The following is a 27,319-nucleotide window of genomic DNA, read 5'->3' on the forward strand; positions in this document are numbered from 1 at the left end:
CTTGGGGGACTTCAACGCCAGGGTGGGGGCAGACAATGAGTCTTGGCAAAATGTGCTGGGTCACCATGGGATTGGCAAAATGAACGGCAATGGGCAAAGGCTCCTCGAGCTTTGCTGCTACCACAACCTTTGTGTAACAAACACTTTCTTCCAAAACAAGGCTATCCATAAAGCATCCTGGCGACACCCCAGATCGCAACGATGGCACCAGTTGGATCTAGTCATCACACGACGTACCTCTTTAAACAGTGTCTGCAACACAAGATCATACCACAGTGCAGACTGCGACATTGACAACTCTCTTGTTGCCTCAAAGATATCAATAAGGCCCAAGAGGCTGCATCACATCAAGAAGAAAGGCCAGCCAAAAATCGATGTCAGCAAAACCTCCCTTCCAAACAAAAACCAGAAGTTCTTTGAACGTCTTGAAGAAAGCCTGAACATTGCCCAGACTCAGGACGCAGAACACATGTGGGAGTCACTGAGTAAGACCATCCACCGTGCAGCCGTCCAGACCTATGGAGAGAAGAAGCGAAAGAACACAGACTGGTTTGAAGCACACATCTCTATGTTGGAATCTATTATCGACCTGAAACGTAAAGCACTGCTCAGCTACAAACAAAACCCGAGCAGTCAGAACCTACAAGCCCTAAAAGCCGCCCGACACAAAGTTCAGCAAACCTCACGCCGCTGTGCTAACAACCACTGGCTTCTGCTGTCAGAACGTATCCAGTTTGCATCAGACAGTGGCAACATAAGAAAAATGTATGAGGGCATCAAGCAAGCAACAGAAAAACGAATCAAAAAGGGTGCCCCCCTTAAAGCATCGACAGGCGAGATCCTTACAGACAAGAACAAGCAGATGGCACGCTGGGTGGAACATTACCTGGGACTATATTCAACAGAAAACTCAGTCTCTCAAGAAGTGCTAGACAACATTGAAGATTTACCTGTTATAGCAGAGCTTGATGCAGAACCTACTTTAGAAGAACTGAGTAAAGCCATTGACTCTATGCAAAGTGGGAAAGCACCGGGAGAGGATAACATTCCAGCCGAGGTCATAAAGTGTGGGAAACCTGTCCTGCTAAAACCACTGCACGAGCTACTGCGTCTTTGTTGGAAAGAGGGCCAAGTACCGCAGTCCATGCGCAACTCCAAGATCATTACTCTGTACAAGAACAAGGGGGATCGCACTGATTGTAACAGCTACAGAGGCATCTTTCTGCTTAGCATCGTGGGAAAAGTCTTTGCCAAGGTGGTCCTTAGGCGCCTTCAGGTATTGGCCGACAGGATCTACCCTGAATCTCAGTGCGGGTTCCGCGCCCAGAGGTCCACAACAGACATGATTTTCTCCGTACGACAGCTTCAAGAGAAATGCCGTGAACAGCAGAGGCCGTTATACATCGCTTTTATTGACCTGACGAAGGCTTTTGACCTTGTCAGCAGGAGAGGCCTGTTTCAGCTACTGCAGAAGATTGGCTGTCCTTCACAGCTGCTTAGCATCATCATCTCCTTCCACAAGGACATGCAGGGTGTGGTCAGTTACAACGGGGAGACCTCTGAACCCTTCGCAATTCTGTCTGGTGTGAAACAAGGATGTGTCCTTGCGCCGACTTTGTTTGGGATTTTCTTCTCTTTGTTACTGAAGTTTGCATTCGGTCACTCCACACAAGGTGTCCACCTACACACCCGCAGTGATGGGAAACTGTTCAACCTGGCCCGACTGAGAGCCAAGACGAAGGTTCGCACAGTGCTGATCAGAGAACTGCTGTTTGCCGACGACGCAGCACTGTCAGCACACGCCGAGCACGAGCTGCAGCAGTTGCTCAACCAGTTTGCACACGCCTGTAGGGAGTTCGCACTGACCATCAGCATCAAGAAAACAGTAGTCATGGGCCAAGATGTCCCCAAGCCACCTGTCATCACCATAGGACCAGAAGTGCTCGAAGTGACAGACCACTTCACCTATCTTGGTTCAACGGTCACCAGCAACCTGTCCTTAGATAAGGAAATCGATAGACGGATAGCCAGGGCTGCAGGAGTGATGACTCAACTCGGGAGGAGAGTGTGGGAAAATAATCTTTTGACACTTAACACAAAACTCAAAGTGTACCGTGCGTGTGTTCTTAGTACTCTGCTGTACGGTAGTGAGTCCTGGACCACTTACGCCAGACAAGAAAACCGCCTTGAAAGCTTTCACCTTCGTTGCTTGAGGCGCATTCTTGGTATTTCCTGGAAGGACAGAATACCCAACACCACTGTTCTGGAACGTTCTTGCTCCCTGAGCATACACCTTCTCCTCTGCCAGCGACGTCTACGCTGGTTGGGGCAAGAATGAAGGATGGGCGCATTCCAAAGGACATTCTGTACAGTGAACTTGCCACAGGGAAACGCCCAGTAGGACGACCCGCACTGCGTTACAGAGACGTTTGCAAACGAGACCTGAAGCAGACTGACATAGACCCTGCCAGCTGGGAACTGATCGCAGCAAATCGCAACAGATGGCGCTACGAAGTCAGTGCGGGTCTAGCAAAGGGTCAGTCGAGGCGGAGGAAGCAACTAGAGGAGAGAAGACAAAGAAGAAAAGAGAGACAGCAGCCTCAGAACTCCTCTGACTTCATATGTCCAAACTGTGGACGAGACTGCCACGCCAGGATTAGACTTCAGAGCCATATGAGAAGCTGCCGTACCCAGAGTGCTACCATCATCTGAAAAGATGGAAGGATGTCTACTACTACATGAGATTTTCTGTTAAAGGCCTGTCGTTTTTACTTTGAGTATTAGTAAACGATTTCATTTTATTAGACGTGAGATTTTCTTAGACCTGTCGTTTTTTATTAGTGCAGGTCTTTAAAGGAAATCAAAAGTATACAGAATATAAAAGAAAAGATATGACTAGAGGTCGACCACTCAAATATACGATGTATGATACAAAACGTGAAAGATTCAATGCTGCAATGCGGACATACAGGGAAGGAAAATGTTTTGCTTGTGAAATCTGTGATAGAAATTACAGCGTTGAAAGCAAATATAAACATTTAGCTTCGAAAAAACACATCCAGAACGTGAAAAACCTCAGGGTACGTTAAATAAAGTAAAGCTTTTGTAACACTGAATATGAACACAGTATAGTTTTCGAAACGTTTGTTTGTTGAACATGAGTTTGATTTTTACATTTTGGCTCTTTATTTTTTGATTTGGGTACGTTTCCCATTGAGAAGCACAATAGTATTCCACGTTGCCATGGGAAAAATTCCATTTGGTATCAACAACAGTTTCTCACATCGATGAGATCTTCCGTCATGTTGCTGTCATCATTAATTTCTTCCACATTCATTCTAAAACGATTCAAAATCCATGAGACAAAACTTTGTAGCTTCACACACGAAAAGTACCTTACCGATACTATCTATATGAAATTTGCAGTAATTGCAAATTTTCAACAACTTTTGAAACAAAGTTTCGTGAATGCATTTGCAAGATTTCATAATTATTTTTGTATAACTAAGCAAAATGATGCAGCATCCCCGCACCCCTTAAGAACATCTTTTGCACCCCTTAGAGGTGCGAGCACCCCCGTTAAGAACTCCTGGTGTAAGGGTACGTTTGGATCGGGGCTCAAAAAACATTTAGGGGCCCCGGAATTTTTCAATGGGCTTAGAACGAAGAAAGCGCGACATATTCTTTGGAGTCATGTTGGTTTCATTAGATGCAAAGGAATTTATTTTCACACGAGTCAGTTCAATCATAAATAGCTAAAAATCGATTTCGATCAGCTAGCAGCTAAAATAGAATTATATTTGAATAAGCTTAACTGAAGATAATAATCTGCCAGAAATAGTCCTATTCTTATTGCAGCTATTAAAATTCTGTAAATAAGTTAGTTCAGCAGTTTGTAACTCACTCAAAATCACTATGTATATTATCGTCCTGCAGTAAGAATGTAACTCCAAAAGTTTGTAAAAATTGTAAAATTTTGGAAATCCACGAAAGAGTTTTTAACGTTTCCCGTTATACATAAGCTATACTTCATCTCGGCATTTCCAAATTAGGCATAGTGATCAAAGCTGTTGAGACGATAAATTTGAGCCCGGTGCCAATGAGTTCCGCGCGCCCCAAATCAAGACACGAGAATTGTACTATATCCAAAAGCACGCGGTGGCTTTGTCAATTTTTCGGGCCCCTTGTAAAGTTTATGGGCCCCTAAAATCGTCCTGAGCCCGGAACCAAAAGTGCCCCTGGACTCCTCTGTCACCGCTACTGATTGTCATTACTACGGCCATATTCACATTTCATTTAATTGTTCTTAAATTTATTGCCTTTGTCATGAGCATAATAAACATCAAAAGCTCTGCTAATGCAGAGCGCCATAAATAAGCTTTTCCCCTCGTCCGTTCATTGAATGATTCGTTCAAATTTAGTCTTTTAAGGTAAACACTGAACACAGTTGATCTTTCAAAATGTTTATTGACCTTGATTTTAGTTTGTTTTTCTCACTCGAGTGCATGCATTTTTGACTCAAATTGGCGAAGATTCAAGCCTTCTTTCTCTAAAGTTTAAATTATTGATAATTTTAATATAATCGCTAAACCTACTGCTCCATTGCCGTAATAACCAATCCTATTAAATCCCTTTGTTGTTTATAAAAAATGTAAATGCCTATTTTCAGAATGCTAATATATCGTATTGTATTTTTTGTTGTTGAATGCACAATATCACCATTTCTGTAGAAACACTTCCCAATTATGTTAAAACAATGATTAGGTAAAGACTAGCAAGAATAAGAAAGAAGAAAAGTGTAAGGTATGCTACTGAACAAGTAAATGAAAGTAAGTTTGATTTCATGCTAAAAAATCAAAATTTATCATTGGTTTGAAAAGTTCAATTTGCGCAAAAAATGTTTTTCACTATGCATAACAACTTGCCTCAGGGCGCATCATCGTGTTACAAATAGTCTCGTACGTGGCCGCAAAACGTGCAATTACAACAAGAACTTAAAGAGTCAATTGATAAGAAAATTGATCGGAAAAAGAAGGTTTGTTGGGCTTGACCAGCGTTTCAAAATCATTTCCTAATTTTATGGTTTATCAAGTGGTCAGGCTTTGTATACGGAAGAGAAGGAGAGGAAGGATTATGAAAAAAGTGTAATGTGGAATATCTTGCTTAATCCATTTTGAAGACAGCATTTTAAAAGCCGCGAAGGAAATATTTCAGCTTTGTTTCGCTTTTATTTGCTGTAGGTGATTTTGTACGCAAACAGAACCTGCAATTCTTCTGCTGCTGATCTTGTGCAAAATTAGTTCAATGATTGCATTGTTTATATTTTTAAGAATATTTTTTGGGCACAAATTTGTTTGACTATGTGGGGAAATTGAGTGATTTTGAGTAAGTTACCTAAAATAAACACATAGATTGGACTGCGCAAGAAACTTAAACTCCACTCACCAAATAAATTACGAATGGTCGTGTTTGTCGGAGCCAAGAGTTTATCCTTTTGCCACCCAATAAAATTAGCAATAATTTTCAGGATTTCAAATTTTCAATCACAATTGAAGAATTTAAATTTTTTGAAAATGATTTGTCATGTATGCATTTGCTCTTTATAGTTATTCATGATTTCTTCATTTCTTATGTTTTGCCGTGTTTGTATAATTTTTTGGTACGGCCTTTATTGCAGTTGTTTCTATACACCATGGACAAACCATGGGTCTCCAGTACTAATACAAAAAAAGATCTGTAGGTCAATGATTCAACAAAGTGTAGCCTACTCATTCAATGATTTGGAGATCAATGCGTACGTTAGCTTTTTTCACTTGGTTTTGAAGTTCAGCACTTCATGTAACTAAAAAGTTAGTTGATTTGAGTTGATAGAGCAGAAACGTTTTGGAATATTTGATTTAAAAATGGCTTGGAGTTAATGCAAGATACTGTTTTGGCAAGATCAGAGTCTCGGATAAAACTCTTTGATTAACGAACTTGAAATCTTGTAAAAAAGACCTTTTTTGACATTAAAAAACGAAAAATATGTTCGCGTTGTTAAAACAATCGGTCTATATCATGTACAAAATAGTCAAATTAAGCCATTCAAATTATATGGAAGTATTAAACATTTATTTCCAAATCACATGTCTCTATCTAAGCAGTGACGTGCGCAGTCGTTGCTCCAGTAACTACTGCAATTCAGTTATGTCATTTTAGATTTGAAAGGGCAGAATGGACTTAAAATTATGCAAATAATAGCTATATGAATCTGAAAGAATTTTCATTGCGTTTTACAACCAATACCACGTTATGTCTACGTATGAAGTACACCTGTGCTGACACATTACTTTGCAAAGCACATTTCATACTTTCAAGATAGGAACTTTCACATGTGTAACGGTTTTGCTCTGATTTTCTTGCCAAACGTTTTAGCTTTGCAGTAGCCTATGTTTAACCAAAAAAAAAACAAATACCCTAATCGCTTAATTTGTTTCATCGCAACAACACTCGTCGTTTTAACGATGGTTCTTTGCAGAGAAAAGCAAACACATAAAAATATTATGTAAAGCGTCAAAAGCATTAAGAATATAATCAGGAATTTACATCCTTGATATAACCTCTCCGGATACAGTATTGTAGTGTGCTATGAGGACTACATGTTTTGTAACGTTTGTAAAATCGATAAACTGGACATAAGAAAACTTTTGAACAAAAAACAAGCAAGGTCACAAATATCTTGTTCATTCATTTGCACAATAAATCTGCCGCAAATTACATATTTGCCGTTAAATCTTTATCGTTTAGACCGGTGGATGTTAACCGAGGGAGCACGCCTCCCAACAGCCACTTTTTAAGGGGGGGGGGGGCAAGCTTTCCAACGATATTTAATCTTTTTGCAGTAATTTCAATGTCCTGAGCAGTTTTTTTTGTCATTTATATTTTTTAAGAACTAGGAATCACAGGAAGGGTTATATAAGTTATGCAGACAAAGCATTTGTTGCCCTTGTTCTGCAGTCTGGTTTGGTTGTAGACTACGTGAAAACCAAAAAGTAAAATCTTTTGAGAGTTAACGCTCATTGCAAAATTCATCCAAAAGCTTTAGCGTCCAAAACTTAACCTCCAGTAAAGCAATGAAGGGTGAACTTATTTATTAAGGTAGTCAACTTTGCAAGAGGAGAGTGCCTTTTAAAAAGCTGGAGCTCTTGCAGCTGTTTTTTCAACATGTGTAAGGAGATACAGCCTGATATTGCATGATCTAGTGCAGGGGTGGGCACAGTTGTTCAAAGAAAGAGCCGCTTGCGGATAAACCATAAACACCAGCGAGCCGCAAAATCAGTTGACACAAAATAACATAACAGCAATAAAAACACAATGATTGCTTATCCATATCAGTTTTGTACTTGACTCGCTAATTTCTGAAAATTTGAACGATAAGTTGTTAATGCTGTGCAAATTAATTCTTCCAAGTGTTCATTTGTCAATGTTGCACGATGTTTTGATTTTACAAAGTTCATTACAGAGAATAAAGATTCACAACCATAAGTTGTTAGAAAAACAGAAATGAGTCGTGCAGTGGTCTTTTTGAGTTCTGGATATTTATTCTCAGGAACCTGCAGATTTTTTCAAAAACTGATATTAATTAATTTAATTTGTCGCAGACATTTGTTGCCTGTCGGCGGGTTTTGTAACCGTTGAGTTGTATGCTAACTAGAGATTGAAAACATCGATGGCAAATCATTCCCAATGTTGTTGTTTTCTACTACGAATTGAGTTCCTTTTATCCGTTTGATAACTTGATAAAGTTAGGTAAAAGTACGGTACCGTTTATTCATAAAGCACAGCTTGTGAATGAACTTCAAAACTTCAGACTGCTAAGTGCTAAGCAGCGCCAGCACAGCACGTAAAAATAAATCATACCTAGCATAATTCTTGGTCTCAAAATTTCGTATAATTATGCTTATAGGCTCAATAATACTTTAATGCTAATTTCTTCCTAGAACAGACTGAGTGCTCTGGTCAGGCCCAAGGCCTATGAGAGGGGGGTACGGAGGGTACGGCGTACTCTTGAGGGCCCTGGCCTGTGTTTGTTGGGGGCCCGAAATTGTGATTTTATGGTTTAAGTGCAAAAATGTTTGGTTGAAACTATCCTAAACGACTAAATTAAAGCATAAAAGTTGTTATTCTTTAGTCCTGGGGGGGGGGGGGGGGAGCGTAATGTAGCAAAAGGGCCCGGAAAGGTAATTGAGTGCATTGCAAGCAAATTAGGGACCCAAAGTGGTGGTTTAATGCTTTACGTGCAAAAATGTCCTGTTAAAAGTACCCTAAATGAAATCATAAAAGTTGGTTATTTTCCTGTCTGCTAGAGGGGGGGTGGTATAGTGTAGCAAAAGCAGTTTTGAGAAAAGCCCGGGTGATTTGTGTTTTTTAAAAATTGTTTGAAAAAGGTAGTTTCACGCTTATTTCACTTCAAATAAACTTCGGAGTTGAAGCAGGGGCCGGACTCAATACTTTCGGAGCAAAAGCGGAGCCGGAGTAAAAAAAACTGACTTCGTTCACCTCGGCTAGGCATGTGGTGAATGCAAAAGTTAATGAAGAAAGGTTATTGGTCAGATGATTAATTTGTTTATGTTTTAACAAGATGTTATGTTTGAGCATTGGTAGAGAGCTTGACTTGTACCAGATAAATGTAACACTCAGTAACGTTAACGGATTTAACATTTTTGAACAAAAACACAAAAAAAAAACAAGAAAAAAAACGACTAAGCTTAAATCCAACGTTTTCGACACCACATAGTGTCCTCATCAGAAACAATTATAGGCTACATCTAAGAGTAATAAATAAATGAATTTGAAAATTTTACATTAAAGCTGTACAAGCAACACCTCTCAACAGCACCATCAACAACTGACTCATGAATTCAATGCAGGATACACAAATTGGCGAGGGACAGATCGCATGATATGCACAACACAAAACACTAAATAGTAGTTTTTTGCCGCCTGATACTATTATTGCGCACAGATATCAACAGTAACATGTTGTATGATGTGTAGTATGCCTAAGTAAAAGTCAATTGTTTTTCCCAAGACAAACGGGGCCCGGAGTGAGAGGGGGGCCCGGAGTAACACTTTGTACCCCTAGTGAAAATTTCTCTCAGAGGCTCTGGTCAGGCCAAGTTGAAGTCATACAAATACAACAGATTAGATTTATAAATTCTTACAAAAATGAATAAGTAAGTTCTGGTGCTACTTCTAAGCTTCAACTAATCGCTGCTTAGCGACTTTACTAAACTTCCAATTGTTGCTGACTGAGCGCAAAATGAGCCAGGAGAGGCACAATGTTGCTTTTGCAACGTCACAATTCCATTGTTTAACAATGGCAACAGTAAAAGAGAGACTTCTTTTTGATCTTTGTATTGTATTGCCTATTGGGCGCAAATTAGATTTTGAAGAAAGTGTTAGTCACAAACTTTAATTTTTAGCAACCGATTTTTGCGCCCCTATCAATGTGGTGCCCACGACTCGAGCCATGCCTGCCATAACCTAGGTACGCCACTGCTTGGTTGACAGCGCGAGATAACATATTCAAAGTAATCTTTTTATTTTGTAATATTACGATTCAATACAAGAGCCACAAAATATATGTTGAAGAGCCGCAGTTTGCCCACCGTTGATCTAGTGTATTTTTTACACGAATGATTGACCGTCGTTCAAAAAATATATGCTAATCATTTGAAGTTTCATATCCAAACTATACATCTAGAAAAGTCGAGGTAACAAGGAAATGCAGTGAACTTTAGTGGCCGAAGTTGGACGCTGGACTCGTATATGGTAGCTTTAAGTTTGAGTGGATTAATCAAGCAATAGCTCATCTAAATGCCTTGAAAGCAAACACCATAAAATAACTTTAGATGCAGATGAAAACATGGAAATCAATCAAAAAAGTTTTTGAAGAAGAGCAAGAGGAATTTTCCACATGAAAATTTAACCACACAGCCAAGTCAGATGTCGCAAAACTGAAACTCGAAATTATCTTCCTATTTGCCTCCTTGTTTAAACTTAAGATATTCCAAGACTAACAGTGCTCGGGTTCATATTTTTGCTCTTTTTTACGGTAGTTGCTGTCAAGACCAAGAAAGGCTGAGAGTTGAAAACTTAAGCAACGTTGCGCAATTTCTGGAGTTAGCCTATACCTTGCATTAAAAACTTAGTTGCTTAAAATCAGTTCCAAGTACATACCTCACTAATATGTACCATTATCAACAAAAACAAAGATACTATTGGTGTTTATAGGTGTTCGAACCTAAAGCGGGAGCGCAAAAAATGTAATTATTGTTAAAAGGAAGACTGTCAGAAAAAAGATTAAGAACCACTGGTTTGTACTTGATATCACACAGTATTTTTGAAACGGTAAGTTCTTTGTCGAGTTAACAAGTCACAAATTTATATAATGACGTATATTGCCATTTTTAACGGATGCAATTATTCCAAGCCTCCTACGCCACATATAACAATTAAGTAGGCTATAATTAGCCCATTATTCGCTTCACGTGATTGCACCAACTTTCTAAATCACAATGAACCAAAAACAAGTTAAAAGAATAGCCTATATTGAAACCCACTCAAAACCACGTTTAAATTATGACAAAAACCTTCAAAATTTTAAGTGGACAAGTTGATGTTAAAATTGGATCAAATGGATTTTCATTCAGTTTGATGAACTCCCAATAAGAGAAGGTAGCTAAAACCAGCTTAGTCGAGAAGTATAACTTCATCTTTTGGCGATGAATGCTTGTAGGGGGCACAATGCATAACCATAAATGTAAGGCCTGCATTCAAGTAATTAGATGATAAACCTATTAGAGAGTTTGCTTTGTTGTACCATAGACATACAAAAGCATTTGTATGTCTATAGTGATTAGATGTGGGTAAAATGTTTTTGAAAATTGAGCTTGCTAAATCTTAGAGGTTCAGTTTTGTGTTGGCAGTTTTTTCTTATTACGGCTAAAATTACTTGCTTAATATTTATCGAAGGCAGGCAAAGTAAACTACCGTTTCTAGAGATTTTGTGGCCCGATCATCATATCAAACGCATTACGAATCAGTTTTTCAAAAACTTGCTCTGTCAGTAAACTAAGAAAACCGATTTTGCGTTTTATCAGTTAGCCCAGTGGTTCTTAAACTGGGGCCTTGAGGGTTCATTAAGTTTAAAGGGGGCGCGATGGTGTTGGCTGTTGGGCTTGTACTAATAAGTTATGCTACTGTGTTGTAAAAGTCTTAAGCAGAAACGCTTGTGGCGTGACACTTTACCTTGTGTCACTGGTAATGTGATCTAGGTTTGACTTCAGTTCTTCGTGCATTTGCAAGTTTAAAACTAGGGCTATGGACTGGGAGAGTCAGAGGGATTTGGCGTGTCCTGAGTCGGAGTTGAATTCGGCCAGTTATAAAGCGAGAAGTCGAAGTCGTATATTTTTCGCTCGACTCCGCAGCCCTGTATGGCCTGGACACAAGCTTGAGGCAAACTTGACTGTGAACCTGACGTGGGATGTACATTGTCTTCAACTAGTAAGCCACAAAATAACCTGCTGATTTCGAAAAAGCAGCTACATTCTTCTCAGTAACGCGAGTAAAAGTAGATTGTGATCGACTTAAATTTTTAATTTATGTAGCCCACCACGTAAAATAAAAACTAAACTTTGTTTTAAAATCTGAAACGTGTAACATTTATGCAGTTGGACTTTCATTTATAAGTTAAACGAGAAAGGGCACAAAGTTTTACAAACTACCGTAGGTCAAGAGGGGCGCAGCCAAAAAGTTTAAGAACTTCTGAGTTAGCCGAAACGCAAGTTTACAAACTGAGTGGGATCTTCATCAATTCCAATTTAAAAATCACCAAATCTACAACATCACTGTTGTAATGAAACCCCGATAGACGCTATTCTTATGATCTCCAAAATGTTTTGCTTTGACAGAAGCTCGAAACAATTGTGTTCCTATATTTTAAAGTAGCCTAAAATTTGTATTTTTGCACGGTGAATCTCCCTTCATCTCTTCTTCAAGCACGCAAGGCATCAGGTAAGCAATTGCGAGTGTATAAAGTACTTTTTTAGTGATATACTAAATAACATTTACATCGTCATAACTTGTTGAAACGAAGTTTTCTGTCGAAACAAAACATCATATTTTAAATTTAAAGGAAAGAAACATAAATATTTATCTTGGTCAAAAATTACAACCGAGTCTAGCAAAAAAAAAGCAGCAAGAAGAATATTATGTTAACTCGAATTGAAATAAAGTCAAATTCTTTTCTGGTGTTCTCGATTTCGTCCTCTGAGAACAAACAACGAAACGCAATCGACTTCACTTTGAAAGGAAATTCTTCACTGATAAATCTAATTTAAAATAAAAACAAAGTCAATATTTATAAAAATTTCGAAATTTGAATAGTTTAAGCGACTCTCAAACTATTATTTTGGGAACAACTTCACCTGTTGTTACGATCAAGTTTTTTACAAGTACAGTAGAATTGTACAGAAGAAAAGTTATCTTCAAAAGAGAAAACACGGTTTGTAAAAAATTCACAGCAAAACTATTAACTTTTATAGCATAAAATATTTTTGATCTAATACAATCATGCGATGACTATGATGATTAGTTTACGCCCCCAGGTGAGATTATTTCGGTTAACCCTACTTTAATTCGAGTTAACAATTGGAATGCATAGGCTGCTGGGCTATTTAAGGCAAACATGTTACTTTGTTAAGATTGCTTCATCTCCAGTACATACAACCCAACAACAACACATTTTTGTCAGATGTCAGCTGTAGAAAATAAAACGCATCATGTAATACGAAAGCAGGAGAAATGATGCATTATTAGCTTACAACAATGCAATTTCTACCTTTTTTTTTGTTATTGTTATCCCTTTTTCTATTTTGTCTATCTCTGCCCTTTTCTTACTATGCTTTTACACTCTTGCAACCAAACAGCTCTGATAACTTTTTTGAGGATTCTAATAGTTCTACTTAGCTTGTCAGGTCTTGATTTAAATAAAATATATTTGAAAAGTTTTTAATAGAAATTACTGTTTGTAAGTTTTTGTTTGGATGTAATTGATTAACATTGTTATGACATTCATTGATTAACATTGTGTTATGACATTCCATCCCCCCCCCCCCCCCCCAGGATTGTAGGCCTATAACCAGTTTATGCCTCTGTAGAAAGAATGTTAAGGCAACAAATTAGGTCATGTTTAAATGTGTTGTATCAAAATAACTACCAACGAATTGGTTCTATGGAAAAGATTTTATTTTGATAGATTATCTCAAAACCAGGGATACAAATTTCTTGATGATGTCAACGCCATGGCATACAAACCATCAATAAAGTTGTTTAATTAACTTGGAATAGGGTATGGTAATTGTCAACGACAAAAATTTGTAAACAATTTTTAAATTGTTATATTATAATTGCTTTCGGCTGCAATGAAAGATTTATGGCAAAATCGGAGCGGAAGCTCTTTGAAGCAAAATAAGATGTCGTGTTATTACTTCCATGTCACATTTTTGTATATGTCACATTTATGATGACCAAATTTAACGCAACAGGCAAGCTCATACCAAACAATCTAGAAACAAACAACGAAAATTTAATTAATTTATCAAGTGTAGTGGAAAGTGAAGTTTTGAAACATTTTGTAATGTCTTCATAAAAAGATAACAAAAAATTCCAAATTATTATGTCGATGTTTTGGTGTGACAATGGTTGCCTATTAAACCTTTGATAAACTGCCGATACTTCATATTGTTCTTTACGCTGTTTCTTAGAGACTTAGGCTACAGAGTTCGTTGCTGTATGCTCTATAATGGCAACAAAAATTATTTTCAGCAACAATGTATGTGTTGTTTGATAACATAGATGAATGTTTTTCTTTGTAACATGAAGCGATCAAGTTTGTGGACACCTTATACAATAATGAAAGCACTAAGGTCATTTAATAAGTTAATTACAACTTTGTACTGCTTCGTTCGTTATAAACTGATAATATTTGTCTAATTAGGTTGGTTATGCTTTTTAAGTTTGACAACAAATTTCTTGCCACTTTTATTTGGACTTTTGCAGCTTTAAAGTTAAACATGGCATTAAAGACGGCCTTTAGGAGTTTTGAAGCATGTGGTAATGTTTTTAACTAAAATAATGTGATCTCTGGCAGAAGAAATACTTGTGTAGAAGAAAGGTTTTGTGCCTAATCCTATGTGATTTGTGTGTTTGCATTACAACTGCGTTGCGTCAAAGGCAGACTTTTCTGTATATATTCAGTCACATACGTTTATTTTGGAAATTATTACTTGTAAGCTATAACAAGAAAAGTACATACATCACAGCATAGAACGCTAAACTTTGTCTGAAACAATAAATATTTATATGGTTGATTTCAATTTCTGTAATGTAGATTGCAGAGTAACGCAGCCTAACTTAATAATTGTTTCAAAACTTAATAAATGTTTATAAAAAAAATCAAGCCACATCAAGACATTCATTCTGTCACAAAGTACAACATCAACTTTTGAACGTGTTTGTCTATACAAACAGTCATTGTCGAGTATTTAAAAAAAGAATAGTTGTGTTGCACTAACTGTGAAAAGAAACGCTTAGAACTGTCTGAAAATGGAATAGTCCTACTCTTCTCTTAAAACACGCTTAACTGCCCCGATAGCTCAGTTGGTTAGCGCGTGACTTCCTAACTGAAGAAGCTTTCAGATCAGCCACAGTTCAACAATCGGAAACTTCACTCTGCCAATCTCGGTGTCCGGCCCTGTGTCAAAAGCTTCTACAAGTATACGAAACTACCAGAAATAACCTATCAAGGCTTTGTCAGTCCGAGGATAAAGATTCAAAAAACAAACCAAAAAGCCAAATGATTGCATAACAAAATAAATAAAAGTGTCATATGTGATGATTTAATTAAATACGTAAGAAATACAAGAGGATCAATCGCATGAAGCTTGCATGGTTGAGCCTTGGATTACAAGATTCGATAACCACGGCTTTGGGAATATTCTTGTCAAACTCGACAAAGCATTGATGAATCTTACAGGACTAACAAAAGTTTTCTGTTTGAATTAGGTTGACACTTTAGTATGTGATTTTGGTATATGATAATCATGCAATACAGACGTTGGCGGTCATGCTCTTAACCTTTTTTTTTATTTAATATCCGTATAAAATCTTTGGTTTTGACTGTTGCGTTGGTGGCCCACTCAGAAGAAGCAGAGGTCGACACAGATTAACATATTTAAACATTCAAAATAATCAGGTCATTAATGTGACTGTTGATGATCTTGTACAAACAGGCTGTAAATGTTTTCAGGTAACAAGCAACTATCTTTGATATAATTTGCTATACTTGGCTTTTTTGCTTGGCATTGAGACTGTTTGTTGTGTTGATAGCATTTATTGTTTAAATTACGTCACTTGCAACTTATTATTTCATTGTTGTTAACTGCGGTTTAACTGCAATCGAAAGTACGCGAGTTATGCATCGTATGACTGTTTTCTTTTAGACTACATAGGACTCTTAGTAAGCATTTGGATTATGCAAATTAATTTTCACTGGATCTAAGTAATTCGTAAGACAGTTTCAGCTGCCATCTGTAGAGTGACATATAATTGTAATACAGCGATCTGCATTATGCCCCTGGCTAAAGAAGATTTCAAAATGATAGGTCTTACTATTATTATTACTTATTTGCGTCAGACAAAGCTGTCCATATCCAAAACAAAACAACGAAACAATACTTATGTAGGCTATATTTGCAACAATCACAACAAGGGTTAAATATGCCTAGATGAAAATTGAAAAGTTTTGAAGTCGACTTTGTCGTCATCGCTACATGTGAAACGTATCTTTTACAACAACGTCCTAACATGTCAAATACATAACACAAACTTGAAATGAATCTACAGAATCAAACCCTAATTTCATTCGGTTTTACCACACTGTGACTGGCACAGCTTTGTTTTTCTCAAAGAAAAGCCGAACAAACTTAATTCTATTTACTTCATTAAAATGTCGCAAAACGTAGGAAACAAAATAAATCCTATTGAAAGTTTAAGGCTTTGATTCAACTTGTATTTTTAGAATGACAACTACATTTCTGATTTTTATCGTTTTAGCCGCATCTGCTGTAGCTCAAGGTAAGTACGAATCATTGTTCTTAAAACTGTCATGGTTTGCCTGATCTTTGTTTCATATTCATACTCAGAATGAAAAATGTGTCTCCACTTTAAGTCAAATACAATTTTTTAAAACACGCTTAATTTAGTTCGTTTGCTAACTATATTAAATTTTGTTTATGAACTTTGTTTAAAGTTGTGAATGAATTTGTGACAGTTGTGGTAGCAACATAGCTTTTGTATCATTCAGTGCAGTTGAGTGGTCATTACTTCATTCGAACGACTTCTATTTGATTTCAAACTAAAATAAGTATCGAAAACTTTTTCTTAACATTGAGTTATAAAAGGATAGTTGAAATATGATATAAAAAAATTAAGTTTTCCCACTGTCTCCAACCAGAAACCTACCAACATTCTTGATATGGAAGGACAAGTTTTCGTACATATTGGCTAGTGTGCACATAAAAAGTATGGTATCGAAGTCCTCTTTCTTTCTTGGTATACTTTAATACTTTTCTTATCCAATGTGTTATGCACATGAATTATAAAATTTAGTCACCGTAAGGTGAGTTTTGTCACAGCCGATGTAGTACAGTATGTGTCATTGTGCATGCACATACAACAAATCACATTTACGTTGTAATCGTTCATCAGATGTTGTTCAAGTCATTTGCCAACCAACATCAATCGTAGCGCGGGTTCAAAAAGAGTTGGTGATTACAGCCAACCATAAGATCGAGAATGTTCACTTGAACGATCGTTCTTGCGTTTTTGATGAAGAAGATGGGGACTTTTTTATCAAAAAAATTTCTCCCATTACCTCATGCGGAACTCACTATGAGGTAAGAATCAAAAGATGCAAGTCGCCTTGTTTTTGGTTTTAATGTTATAACTTATAAGGAATAATTCTCACAAGGGATTTTGCAAAGCACAGAGTAAATATCTTGATGTGCTTCGGGGCATAAGATTCAAACTACAAGCTAAGAGAAGAGTAGGACTATTCCATACATCAACAAACATCGACCTACAGTACGCCAATACACCGTGAAAAAAGCAGGAAATTGTTGTCCTGATCATGTTAAGCAGGTTAATTAGAGATATTTGTACTATTCACCTGCATTTGGAAAAACAAATTGAGTACATGTCATTAGCTGAAAGTGCCAAATGGATATAAAGTATTTTATTGGGTGGTAAATAATTGCTTCTATACCTGTATTTAATCTCGTAGATTATAGACTTAAAGAGCATACCTTTGTCCTTGTCCAAGGGAAAAGAATGACAAATGTTAAAAGAAGTACGGTAATCGAAAAACGAAATTGATGGCCATTTCGGAGGAATAGTTTGCGTTGGTAGATGACATCATCAACATTTTAATTAATCTACGTATAACCTTAAATAGTATTGTAGGTGCAGTCTTTTTAAGTCGTTTGCTGCCTTATTTTTTACTACACTAATTTTGACATATTCTTTTATATATTATGTATTTTTGAATTTAGGTGATTTGTAACCTTGCCTACTTGGTGTTCAAATTTCAGACAAATGACACTCATGTTGTTTTTACCAATTCCGTATCAACTGTGGATACCGGACCTACCTTTCAGTACGGCATCACAATTGGAAGCCAGGCAAACAAGAAAGTGCTGAGTGCTCTCATCTCCTGCACATACAGAATTGATTTAAGTGTGAGCACCATGTTCACTCCCAATATCACAATCATGTATGGAAATATCATTTCATATCCATTTTCTGGTGACCAAACGTTGTAGCAGACTAGCAGTAGCCTAGTTGTAAAAAACTTTCATTCCATTTATTGATTATACAATTTTGGTAAAGAGGTCACTTTCTTCAGCCACAGACATATACAACCAAGCAACCACACGGCATTTAACATAATCCATTAAAATTGAACATAAACTATAAGCTACAAACGTTTTCGGCCATACACGCGTTAGCCCTTATCAAGTAACAAAAAAAAATAACTGCTTATCATATCTACACTGAAAATGAATAACTGATCTAAACACTGAATTGAAAAAACGAAATGCAAAATGAAACGGCATAGCATAGGAGAAAGGCACATCACATGGCGTTTAAATTACAAGATGCAAGTCGCCTTGTTTTTGGTTTTAATGTTATAACTTATAAGGAATAATTCTCACAAGTGATTTTGCAAAGCACAGAGTAAATATCTTGATGTGCTTCGGGGCATAAGATTCAAACTACAAGCTAAGAGAAGAGTAGGACTATTCCATACATGATGCGCCTTTGCCTCGTGTAATTTAAACGCCATGTGATGTGCCTTTCTCCTATGCTATGCCGTTTTATTTTGCATTTCGTTTTTTCAATTCAGTGTTTAGATCAGTTATTCATTTTCAGTGTAGATATGATAAGCAGTTATTTTTTTTGTTACTTGATAAGGGCTAACGTGTGTATGGCCGAAAACGTTTGTAGCTTATAGTTTATGTTCAATTTTAATGGATTATGTTAAATGCCGTGTGGTTGCTTGGTTATTTATTGATTACAATGATATGCTTGGAATTTAACAGCTGGTTATAACTATCTATAATTTTTTTATGAAATAGAAGCATTTGCTAGAATTCTCTCAAAACAAAATACTAAATTAAATGTGACTGGACTTGGAGTTGTTTGTAAAAACCGCAAGTCTGAGGCCGAAAGCCTGATGCAATGCTTAACATAAAATGGAGACCTAGCTTAGATCGGTTTTGTAGGCTACCTCATGTACAGTATTGCAAAGCTTATCATGGATGCAAAAAAGGTGAACCAAAAAACTATTTCTACAACCATTACCTAAAAACAACATTTTCTCCAACATTTGTGAAAGCTGGTAGGCTACAAGACTTAACGCATTGTTTTTTTTTTAACATGTCTAGCCTCATACAAATGCCTGATGCTTACGAAAGTGGTGAATTCCGTGCCGCCATGGCTTTATATGAAGACAACACCTATAGAACTGCATTTCCAAATGCTCCTCTCATGAATCCTGAAGATACTCTTTATGTTGGTAAGCCTTGAGACTTTCGAGATGCACCAAATGTTTAGCTTTATTGTTTGTCTGATCTTCTATTTTTGTGACTGACAGTGCATCATCTACGCCCATTCTATTTGAATATTTACAAAACTCGACAAAGATCGAAGTGGTTAATTTACAAAGATCGCTCAGTGGTTATGTATCAAACTTAAGATCAAGCGGCGCTAGTTCGGATCTCAGGGTGTGCGAATGAGCAACGCATTTCAGGACTGCTCTCCATTCAGCGGCACCTAGTGGATGGAATGATTTCCCGGCAACAACATTTCAAAAAATAAGAAACTTTACTCTGTCAATCTCAGTAATCGGCCCTGCGTCAAAAGCCTCCACAAGTATGCAAAACTACCAGAAATAACCTGTCAGAGGCCAGTCCGAGCATAAAGATTCAAAACCACCTAAACCAACCAAACATCAAAGCTGAAAAAGTGTTGTTTTTTTTTCTTGTGTTTGAGGCCTCCAGAATTTACACTAATTGACCCAGGTACAGCAGCCAGTAGATTGTTATCAAGCTTGAGTCGATAATTTGTGAGTTTTCCTGCATTAGCGTTTTCCTACATATGACTTCAAATTCATATTTTATATATACAAAACATTAGAGCGGCCACTTTCTACAAGGACGTCGTACGTCAATCGACACATTGTGACAATGTTACTTTATTTTCGTTTTCCTCCGAATTACACGTTATCCCTACTCCAACTGAGTAGCTAATTACAAATCCTTGCAGGCATCCAACTTCTGAACTTCGCCAAAAGGATATATCTAGCTCACCGAACAGAAGATCCTGACCACTTGTTCCACGTATAGCCTAGCGTCTCACCTCACGAATCTTCCCAGCGATTAAAGTTAAGACACTCCTTTGGAATTGTTACAATGTTCAGGATCATACCACCAGTGCGCACATTACATGGGAAAACACTTGGAACACAGTGTGGAACACAGTGTTGCCGGCTACATAGCCGAGTGGTGAGAGCCCTGGAACGGCACTCGTAAGGGCACCGGTTCGATACCGCTTGAGAGCATGCAGCTGTGTCCTTGGCAGTTTAAGGCATGCCTGAAGGTGGACACGAAGATTGACTTCCTTGCCTTCCCGTCCACTTAATCTAAATCTTCAACCATCAGATCTAAGCCTGGATACGACAACAGTGTGGTGTGCCACTGACATCAAACTCCATGATTTTATACTTCACCTGGTGGAGGGCCCCCTGCTATGGATCTTCCCCGGCCGCCTTGGGTCAGGCTAAATAAAACTCGAACAGGAGTCGGGCGTTTCCATTCCAATATGTACAAGCCGGGATCGGCCTGTGAGTGGGGTGCGGAGGAACAAACTGCTGACCATGTCGTTCTTGAATGTCCATTTACATACAGTGCCAAATGGAATGCATGGCATAGCGGAACTGGATGAAGCTACACTTACCTGGCTTACCTACACTTACCCTCTGCTCTCCCCCCCTAAGTCCGGGCCTGCTTACAGACTACAGTTATCTATTGTGGTAGTTTATGACTAAACGTATTAAAAAAGAGTCTTTTAAGTTTATATAATTATTTAAAGATTATTTTCAGACTCAGTATCCCAGTAGGATACTTCTGAAAAGCAAAAACTGTTACAAAATGTCTAGACAGAGATTTGCAGCAAGGCGTGCATTAGAAATTGATACAAAATCTTCCGTCAGACTGCTCTGATGACAATAATTATGACGTTGAATCGCTGCAACAGTAAAAGCTGTAATAGCTAGTGTTCAGCAAGCAGAAGAATCTGAATCGTTAGATTCAAGTAAAGACGAGTTCGATTGATCGAGCTAAACTGCATATCCTGTGGCAGAAATAGCCACTTTATCTGGCCCAGATCTAATAAAGATCTGGTCAGTTCCGTAGCCGATCTGGTATTCGGACCAGATAAAGTGACTGTCTGGGCTGGTTCAAGGAAGGAATGGATCAAGATTGAAAAAAGATTATTATATCACCTACTAGGCTACTTAAAACTGTTCTCATAATAGCCTACTGTTTGATTTGGACCTGGACCAACATCTTATGCAACCAGTTGTGTAGTTTTCAGAAACCTAGTTTTATTGTTCTGAATACTGTTTCATGGAGCAATGTTGAGAACTATAAGAAAATACACAGTTCAAGAAGGTCAAAGAAAAGCTGGAAATCAGACTTGCGATGTAACTTCAAATGACTGAAAAAATTTCTTGGATTGGTAGTAACTTGTGACGTGATAGGAGGACGTAACTTCTCTGTAAAGAGTTTATAGAGAAACATCGAATGTCCCCATCGTGGGGATATTCGATGTTTCAAGAGAGAGATTTTTGAAATCATGAGATTTTTATGCTTTGGTCTGAAAACGAAAATGCAAAGAAATTTTGTACATCACCGGTAGCACTTTGCACTCGCTTCACAAGTTTGAAAGAGTGCAACTGTAGCATGTACAGATAACCAAAAACCCTACACAAGCATTTGTCCCACTGTGGAACATTGCGGGAAATGAGCAGTTGCCGCCATGCAAGGCTGGCTGCTAGTTTATACAATACATGGCCAATAAACCACACAAGTTGAGTATGAAGTTCTGGCTGGCAGTTGGTGTCGAAAACAAATATGTATTAAACGGTTTTCCCTTTGTAGGAAAACATAATACAAGGCACTCAAGTATGATAAATAAGCCAAGTAATGTTGTATTGAAAACATAGATCCTGTGTTCCAGGCAACTTATATAATGTTACTGTACATACGATAATTTCTCACCTCCATTGATCGAGCATTGCAACTTACAAAAAAGTGTAGCCGGGTTGGGATATGGTGCAAGAACAGAAAAATACACAAGAACATTTAGCCTACTGAAAGTAGTTTTTAGAAGAAATATGTACAGTTATATGAATTTAATGCTTTATATTTGTGCTGTTTAACATTTTGCGTCAAATGACGCATGGCGTCCTTCTAGTAACCGATAGGTGCAAATCGACGTCCTTCTAGTTTTCAGACTATTAAGTAGGTTACTATAACACAAAAATACGACTGCAATCATTTGTATTTTTGCTATTAGGAGTAAGACTTCTGGGAGATGTTAGTTCGGATGTTTATCTTCTCATGAAAGAATGCTGGGGTACAATCTCAAGTGATCCAAGAGATCCAACCAAATATCCGCTGATTGAAGAGGGGTGAGTGAATTTTGTAATATTGATGACATTGGTAACAAGGCCGACTGCGATTTGACACAAAACGATGAATAATATTTTTTTTGTTTGCAAACTTTTTTAAATATTGTTTCTTGTTCTCCATATTGCGCTTTAAATCTTTTCCAAAAAATATAACTGTTTATTTTGTCAGATTTTGTGAAAGTTGCCGTTAAAATATCGATCACAACTTAACCCTTTGAGGACCATTAATTTTCCAGATAAATTTTTTAGGTAGAATTTGTTTGTTTACACTTCATATGTCATATAAATAACATCTATCAAAAAAAAATTAATAAAATATTTCATATGCCGGAGATATCGCATGGGACATATATGTCCCATCGGTCCTCAACGGTAATTTTTTATCCGCAAGAATTAAACATTGTTTTTTTTTAATTTTTGCTCTTACAGTGACTAAAAAAACATGGCTAAAAACACAATAGGCAGAAGTTTTACAAAACAAATTCTTTTGTTTCATATGCAGGCTTTGTATTATATGGTATTGCAGTGGATGTCTACCACTACCAACCTGAAGTAGCCTACCACCCAGGGCTGGGGAGCCACTGCAAAAAAGCATAGGCTCCGGCTCCAGCTCCGGAGCTATCAAGCATTCATCCACTAGCTCCGGCTCCAGAGTATAAATTTTTAAACACGGGCTCCGGCTCCATAGCCTATTTTATCCGACTTATTCTTTTAAGCGGTATGCGCTTAGCCGATGTTTTTACTTTACAGTGCCGGCAAAAAAATCTTTACATTCAGTCGGCAAAAAAAAACTTTACATGTAAAATCTGCAGAAGTTCTTAGCTTACTGTTCCCGCCAAAAGCATTGCGTCACAAAAACCCTTATAGTTACATCATTAGCTACTCTCTGGCAACACTTCGCCGTAAAGCCATTGCTCTGCGTGCGTAGTGTTGCTTTCCAGCTTCGTGAATAGTCAGGGAGGTGAAATCGCACAATACTTTTCATTTTCTCAAAGTTTCGAGGTCTTGCAAAAAAAATTTCAAAAACTGAAATGGGTCGAAAAAGAAGCAAATGGAAGAAAAACCTTTTGCCTTGACTTTGTTAGAAAAGAGAGATTCTTTGATTGCTGTAGCCAGAGATATTGGGATATTGGAGAGGCAATTTATCAATTAAAAAGGTGAAATATTCACTCATTGCAAAGGTTTTGCTGATACATTGCCTTTCTGGAGACCCCAATATCTCTGGCTACAGCAATCACAGAATCTCCCTTCTCTCACAAAGTCAAGGCACAAGGTTTTTCTTCCATTTGCTTCTTCTTTCAACCCATTTTAGTTTTTGAAAAAATTTTTGCAAAACCTCGAAAAAATGAAAAATTTTGTGCGATTTCACCCCCCTTACTATTCACGAAGCTGGAAAGCAACACTACGCACGCAGAGCAATGGCTTTACAGCGAAGTGTTGCAAGAGAGTAGGTAATGATGTAACTATAAGCGTTTTTGTGACGCAATGCTTTTGGTGGAAACAGTAAGCTAAGAACTTCTGCAGATTTTAAATGTAAAGTTTTTTTTTGCCGACTGAATGTAAAGATTTTTTTTGCCGGCACTGTACATCAGGTTGGATTTGGTTTGGGATTTCAGGTTTTGATTCAGATAAACGATTGATAGGTTTAAGCAGTAAGGCAAACCGGGGTTGTCACAAGGGACGTGTTGTCACAGCAATTTTTTTTGTACTTGCACTGACTGCTTCGAGTGTATATTTGTAGCACGCGCTTCGTTAAGAGTCATCTTCATTTTGATGTTAGCAAAGTTAAGAAAAAACAGCAGGTTTAGCTTAAATTAAATTATTATCAAAAATTTGGTCATCGATGTAAATTTCACTAACTTTTCAAAATTGTGTGACGCTTTCATAAGAGCAGTCTGACCGCAAGTATGAAATCAGTTTTATAGTTTATTATGTTAGGAGTATAGCTGACACTTTAGAAGGTAATAGCGTGCCTTTTCTAGTCGCCATTAAAACTTTTGTCCGACTGCATACGTCGGGGCGAGTTGTCACAGCTTACGAGAAGCAGAAGCAAAATTTGGCATAAACTACCGAACCCTTGGTTGATATGTGAAGGCAAGGAAACAAGACCGAAAGCAGTTGTTGAATTAATTTCAACTTGTTTATAAGTGTAAATTCCACGTAAGGGAACGTTCAAATATTACGTAACGCTTTTTTTCCGAATCTTTGACCCCCCCTCCCCCATGTAACGCCAACGTAACGCTTTTTTCAATCCCCCCCTCCCCCATGTAACGCTTTTTCACTACAAATTCAGCACAAAAAACTACCATTCCGTACTCGAAAGCGTTACGTAACGTTTTGCTTGAACCCCCTCCCCCCCGATGTGACGCTAACGTAACGCTTTGCATAAACCCCCCCCTCCCCCTCGAAGGCGTTACGTAATATTTGAACGTTCCCTAATAAAATTTGATTTTGTAAGGCAAACCGGGGCGTGTTGTCACAGGTTTGGGGTTTTTCGATTTGTGCTTTTGCTATATACAATGCAAGTGATTTGGTTATATCATTCGTACGCTGTCCACTTACACTTCCTTTTGACACTAGTTAAACTTTTTAATCGCAAAAGAATTTTAAGAAAATCAAATTTTTGTAAAAAAAAAAACATTGTGACAACACGCCCCATGCTTTGTGACAAAATTTTGATTTTCTTGAAATCCTTTTGCGATTAAAAAGTTTAACTAGTGACAAAAGGAAGTGTAAGTGGACAGCGTACGAATGATATAACCAAATCACTTGCATTGTATATAGCAAAAGCACAAACCGAAAAACCCCAAACCTGTGACAACACGCCCCGGTTTGCCTTATAGTATTAACCGATTTCGTCTGTATTCAATACTGGAGCTGGAGCTGATAAATATTTTGTAGCTCCAGCTCCGGCTCCACAAGAAATGTTTAAAAAGGCTCCAGCTCCGGCTCCAGAGAAAATGCTTGGCTCCAACGCTCCGGCTCCCCAGCCCTGCTACCACCTACAGCATTTGCTGCAAAACAAGTAACTTTTAGGATGCGTACTACTATGTATGCACATTTTTGTAATTTCACATTCACAATACAACAAAACAGAACATTGTAATACACAATGAAGAACATTTAGGGTCTAACAGTGTATCATTGAAAGTTATTGTAACATGCATTTACACTTGATGGTACATTCTGAAACAGTCCTTGTCATTCACATTGCAAAGGAAAATATTGCACTCTTCACATTTATTGTTTGTCCTGTTTTCCAACTTTTTAGTTGTGCACAGTAGGCCTAGACTAGACAATTGACAGTCTAGGCCTACAGGTGTACCAGTAGGCATAGACTTCTTCCATGTCAACAAAGTGGGATCTTAAACATTCTCTTGTCAGTGACTGGCTTTCAATGACATCATTGAAGAATGATCTACCACATGTGGTTCAGCTTGAGATGTGTGACCACTGACCAGCTGAACTTGTTCTAGAGGTTCAATAACAACCTCAATTGGACAATCACCACCATTGTTGACAACATTTTTAAAATCATTTTCCAAGAAAGCAATATCTTCTTCATCAAGCACCAAAACATCTTCATCATCGCAATACTGAAGTTGACTAATCGATTCTTCATCCAAATGGAACATTTTTGTACGAGCAATAGATAGCATTTTAGAAGTTAGCTGTTGTGTATGCAATTATGTATAATAAATTTCTGAAATAAATTGCAAAATATAGATACGGTACTGAATGAAGCTGTAATATACTTGAAATAGGCTAAATCATATGAAAGATAAGCACATTATTGGCCAACAGCATAAGAACAGCTTTGTAAACTGCATAATAACAGACTACCCTTGAATATACAGAAAGCCTATTCTTGACAAAACATAGTGTGTGCAAGGGCAGAACTTTTAGCATGTAACTGTACAAACTTTAGTGGGCTATTTGGGCAAATGCACTGATTAAAGGTGTGCAGAGAATTGAACTTGTAAATGTATGAGATACTTTTTTGCATTGATAATGCTTGCTAGTTATTTGCAGTTTAGCAGCTTAAAATAGTGAATAGGCCTAATTTAGCTGTTAATGTTTTTTAATCAAAAAATTATCATCTTCAACAGTCTGCAGAACTTTCAGTTAGCCTAACAATTGTGTTTCTATCCTGGAATATAGCGAATACAAAGTCTCTAAAGAAACATAAAAAATTACCCTTGAGCACCGATGGGACACACATGTCCCATGCAAACAAAATCTCCTTTCATGCCATAATATTCGCTCCTATCCTAATTCTAACTGGCATACAACAACAAAGAAATATTACAGACCACATTGCAACCAAAATTTTTTTTTTAAATTACATGAAAATTTCTCAATTATGTCACTAAAAAAATGCACTTGTAACCTCAACTTTTCACTGTTTTCAAACTAAAATAACAGTACAGTGTTGCCAACCACACTTAATGAATGGGTACCAATTTTTTTCTAAATGGGTACCAAATTGATAAACAGAGTACCAAACTTTTTTTTCACCTTTAAAAATAGCAAAACTTTTATCAACTTTATTAGCGCAGAACAAAATTATGATCATTATCAAATTATGATCTTTTTTTGTGCAATTTGCTTTTATCGTGTCAAACCACGTTAGATCGATGTGGATTGACAAGAAAGTTACAAACTTTACAGTACCGGTAGCTGAAATCTTTTTATCTTTGTTATTTACCAGGCTAGATTCAGGTTGGCTGCACGACCAAGTGAATTTAACTTCCCATGTTTCAAATGCTATTTTTATGATAGCATTTGGTTGCTTTTGCCATATAGCCTACCATGCAGCAAATCAAATTAGAAGTAACACTGCAATGGTCGCAGAGTCACCCATTGGTGCACAGAAATAAGCAGTTTAATACAATTAGACTATTAATCGTTAATATAGCAGGTCTAGCCAATGTTTTCTGAAAAAGGCTATTACTGCAACTA

At 37.4% G+C, this 27,319-nt stretch overlaps 1 protein-coding gene across 2 annotated transcripts in view; it reads left to right on the plus strand.

Annotated features, from left to right (window-relative positions):
* Positions 1-11,952: 11,952 nt before the first annotated feature.
* Positions 11,953-27,319, plus strand: part of LOC145774267 (pancreatic secretory granule membrane major glycoprotein GP2-like) — a 64,020-nt gene continuing 48,653 nt past the window's right edge. For both annotated transcript variants that reach the window (XR_014290016.1, XM_082585465.1), the window contains exons 1-6: positions 11,953-12,057; positions 16,124-16,179; positions 16,813-17,000; positions 17,694-17,875; positions 19,050-19,180; positions 22,243-22,357. Coding sequence is in view for 1 of the 2 variants with exons in the window: in XM_082585465.1 (XP_082441591.1) it covers positions 16,125-16,179; positions 16,813-17,000; positions 17,694-17,875; positions 19,050-19,180; positions 22,243-22,357 (671 nt within the window). In the remaining variant the exon portion in view is untranslated. The remainder of the gene's footprint in view (positions 12,058-16,123; positions 16,180-16,812; positions 17,001-17,693; positions 17,876-19,049; positions 19,181-22,242; positions 22,358-27,319) is intronic.

This window comes from Aplidium turbinatum, chromosome 7 (assembly GCF_918807975.1).
Source record: "Aplidium turbinatum chromosome 7, kaAplTurb1.1, whole genome shotgun sequence".
NCBI lineage: Eukaryota > Metazoa > Chordata > Ascidiacea > Aplousobranchia > Polyclinidae > Aplidium > Aplidium turbinatum.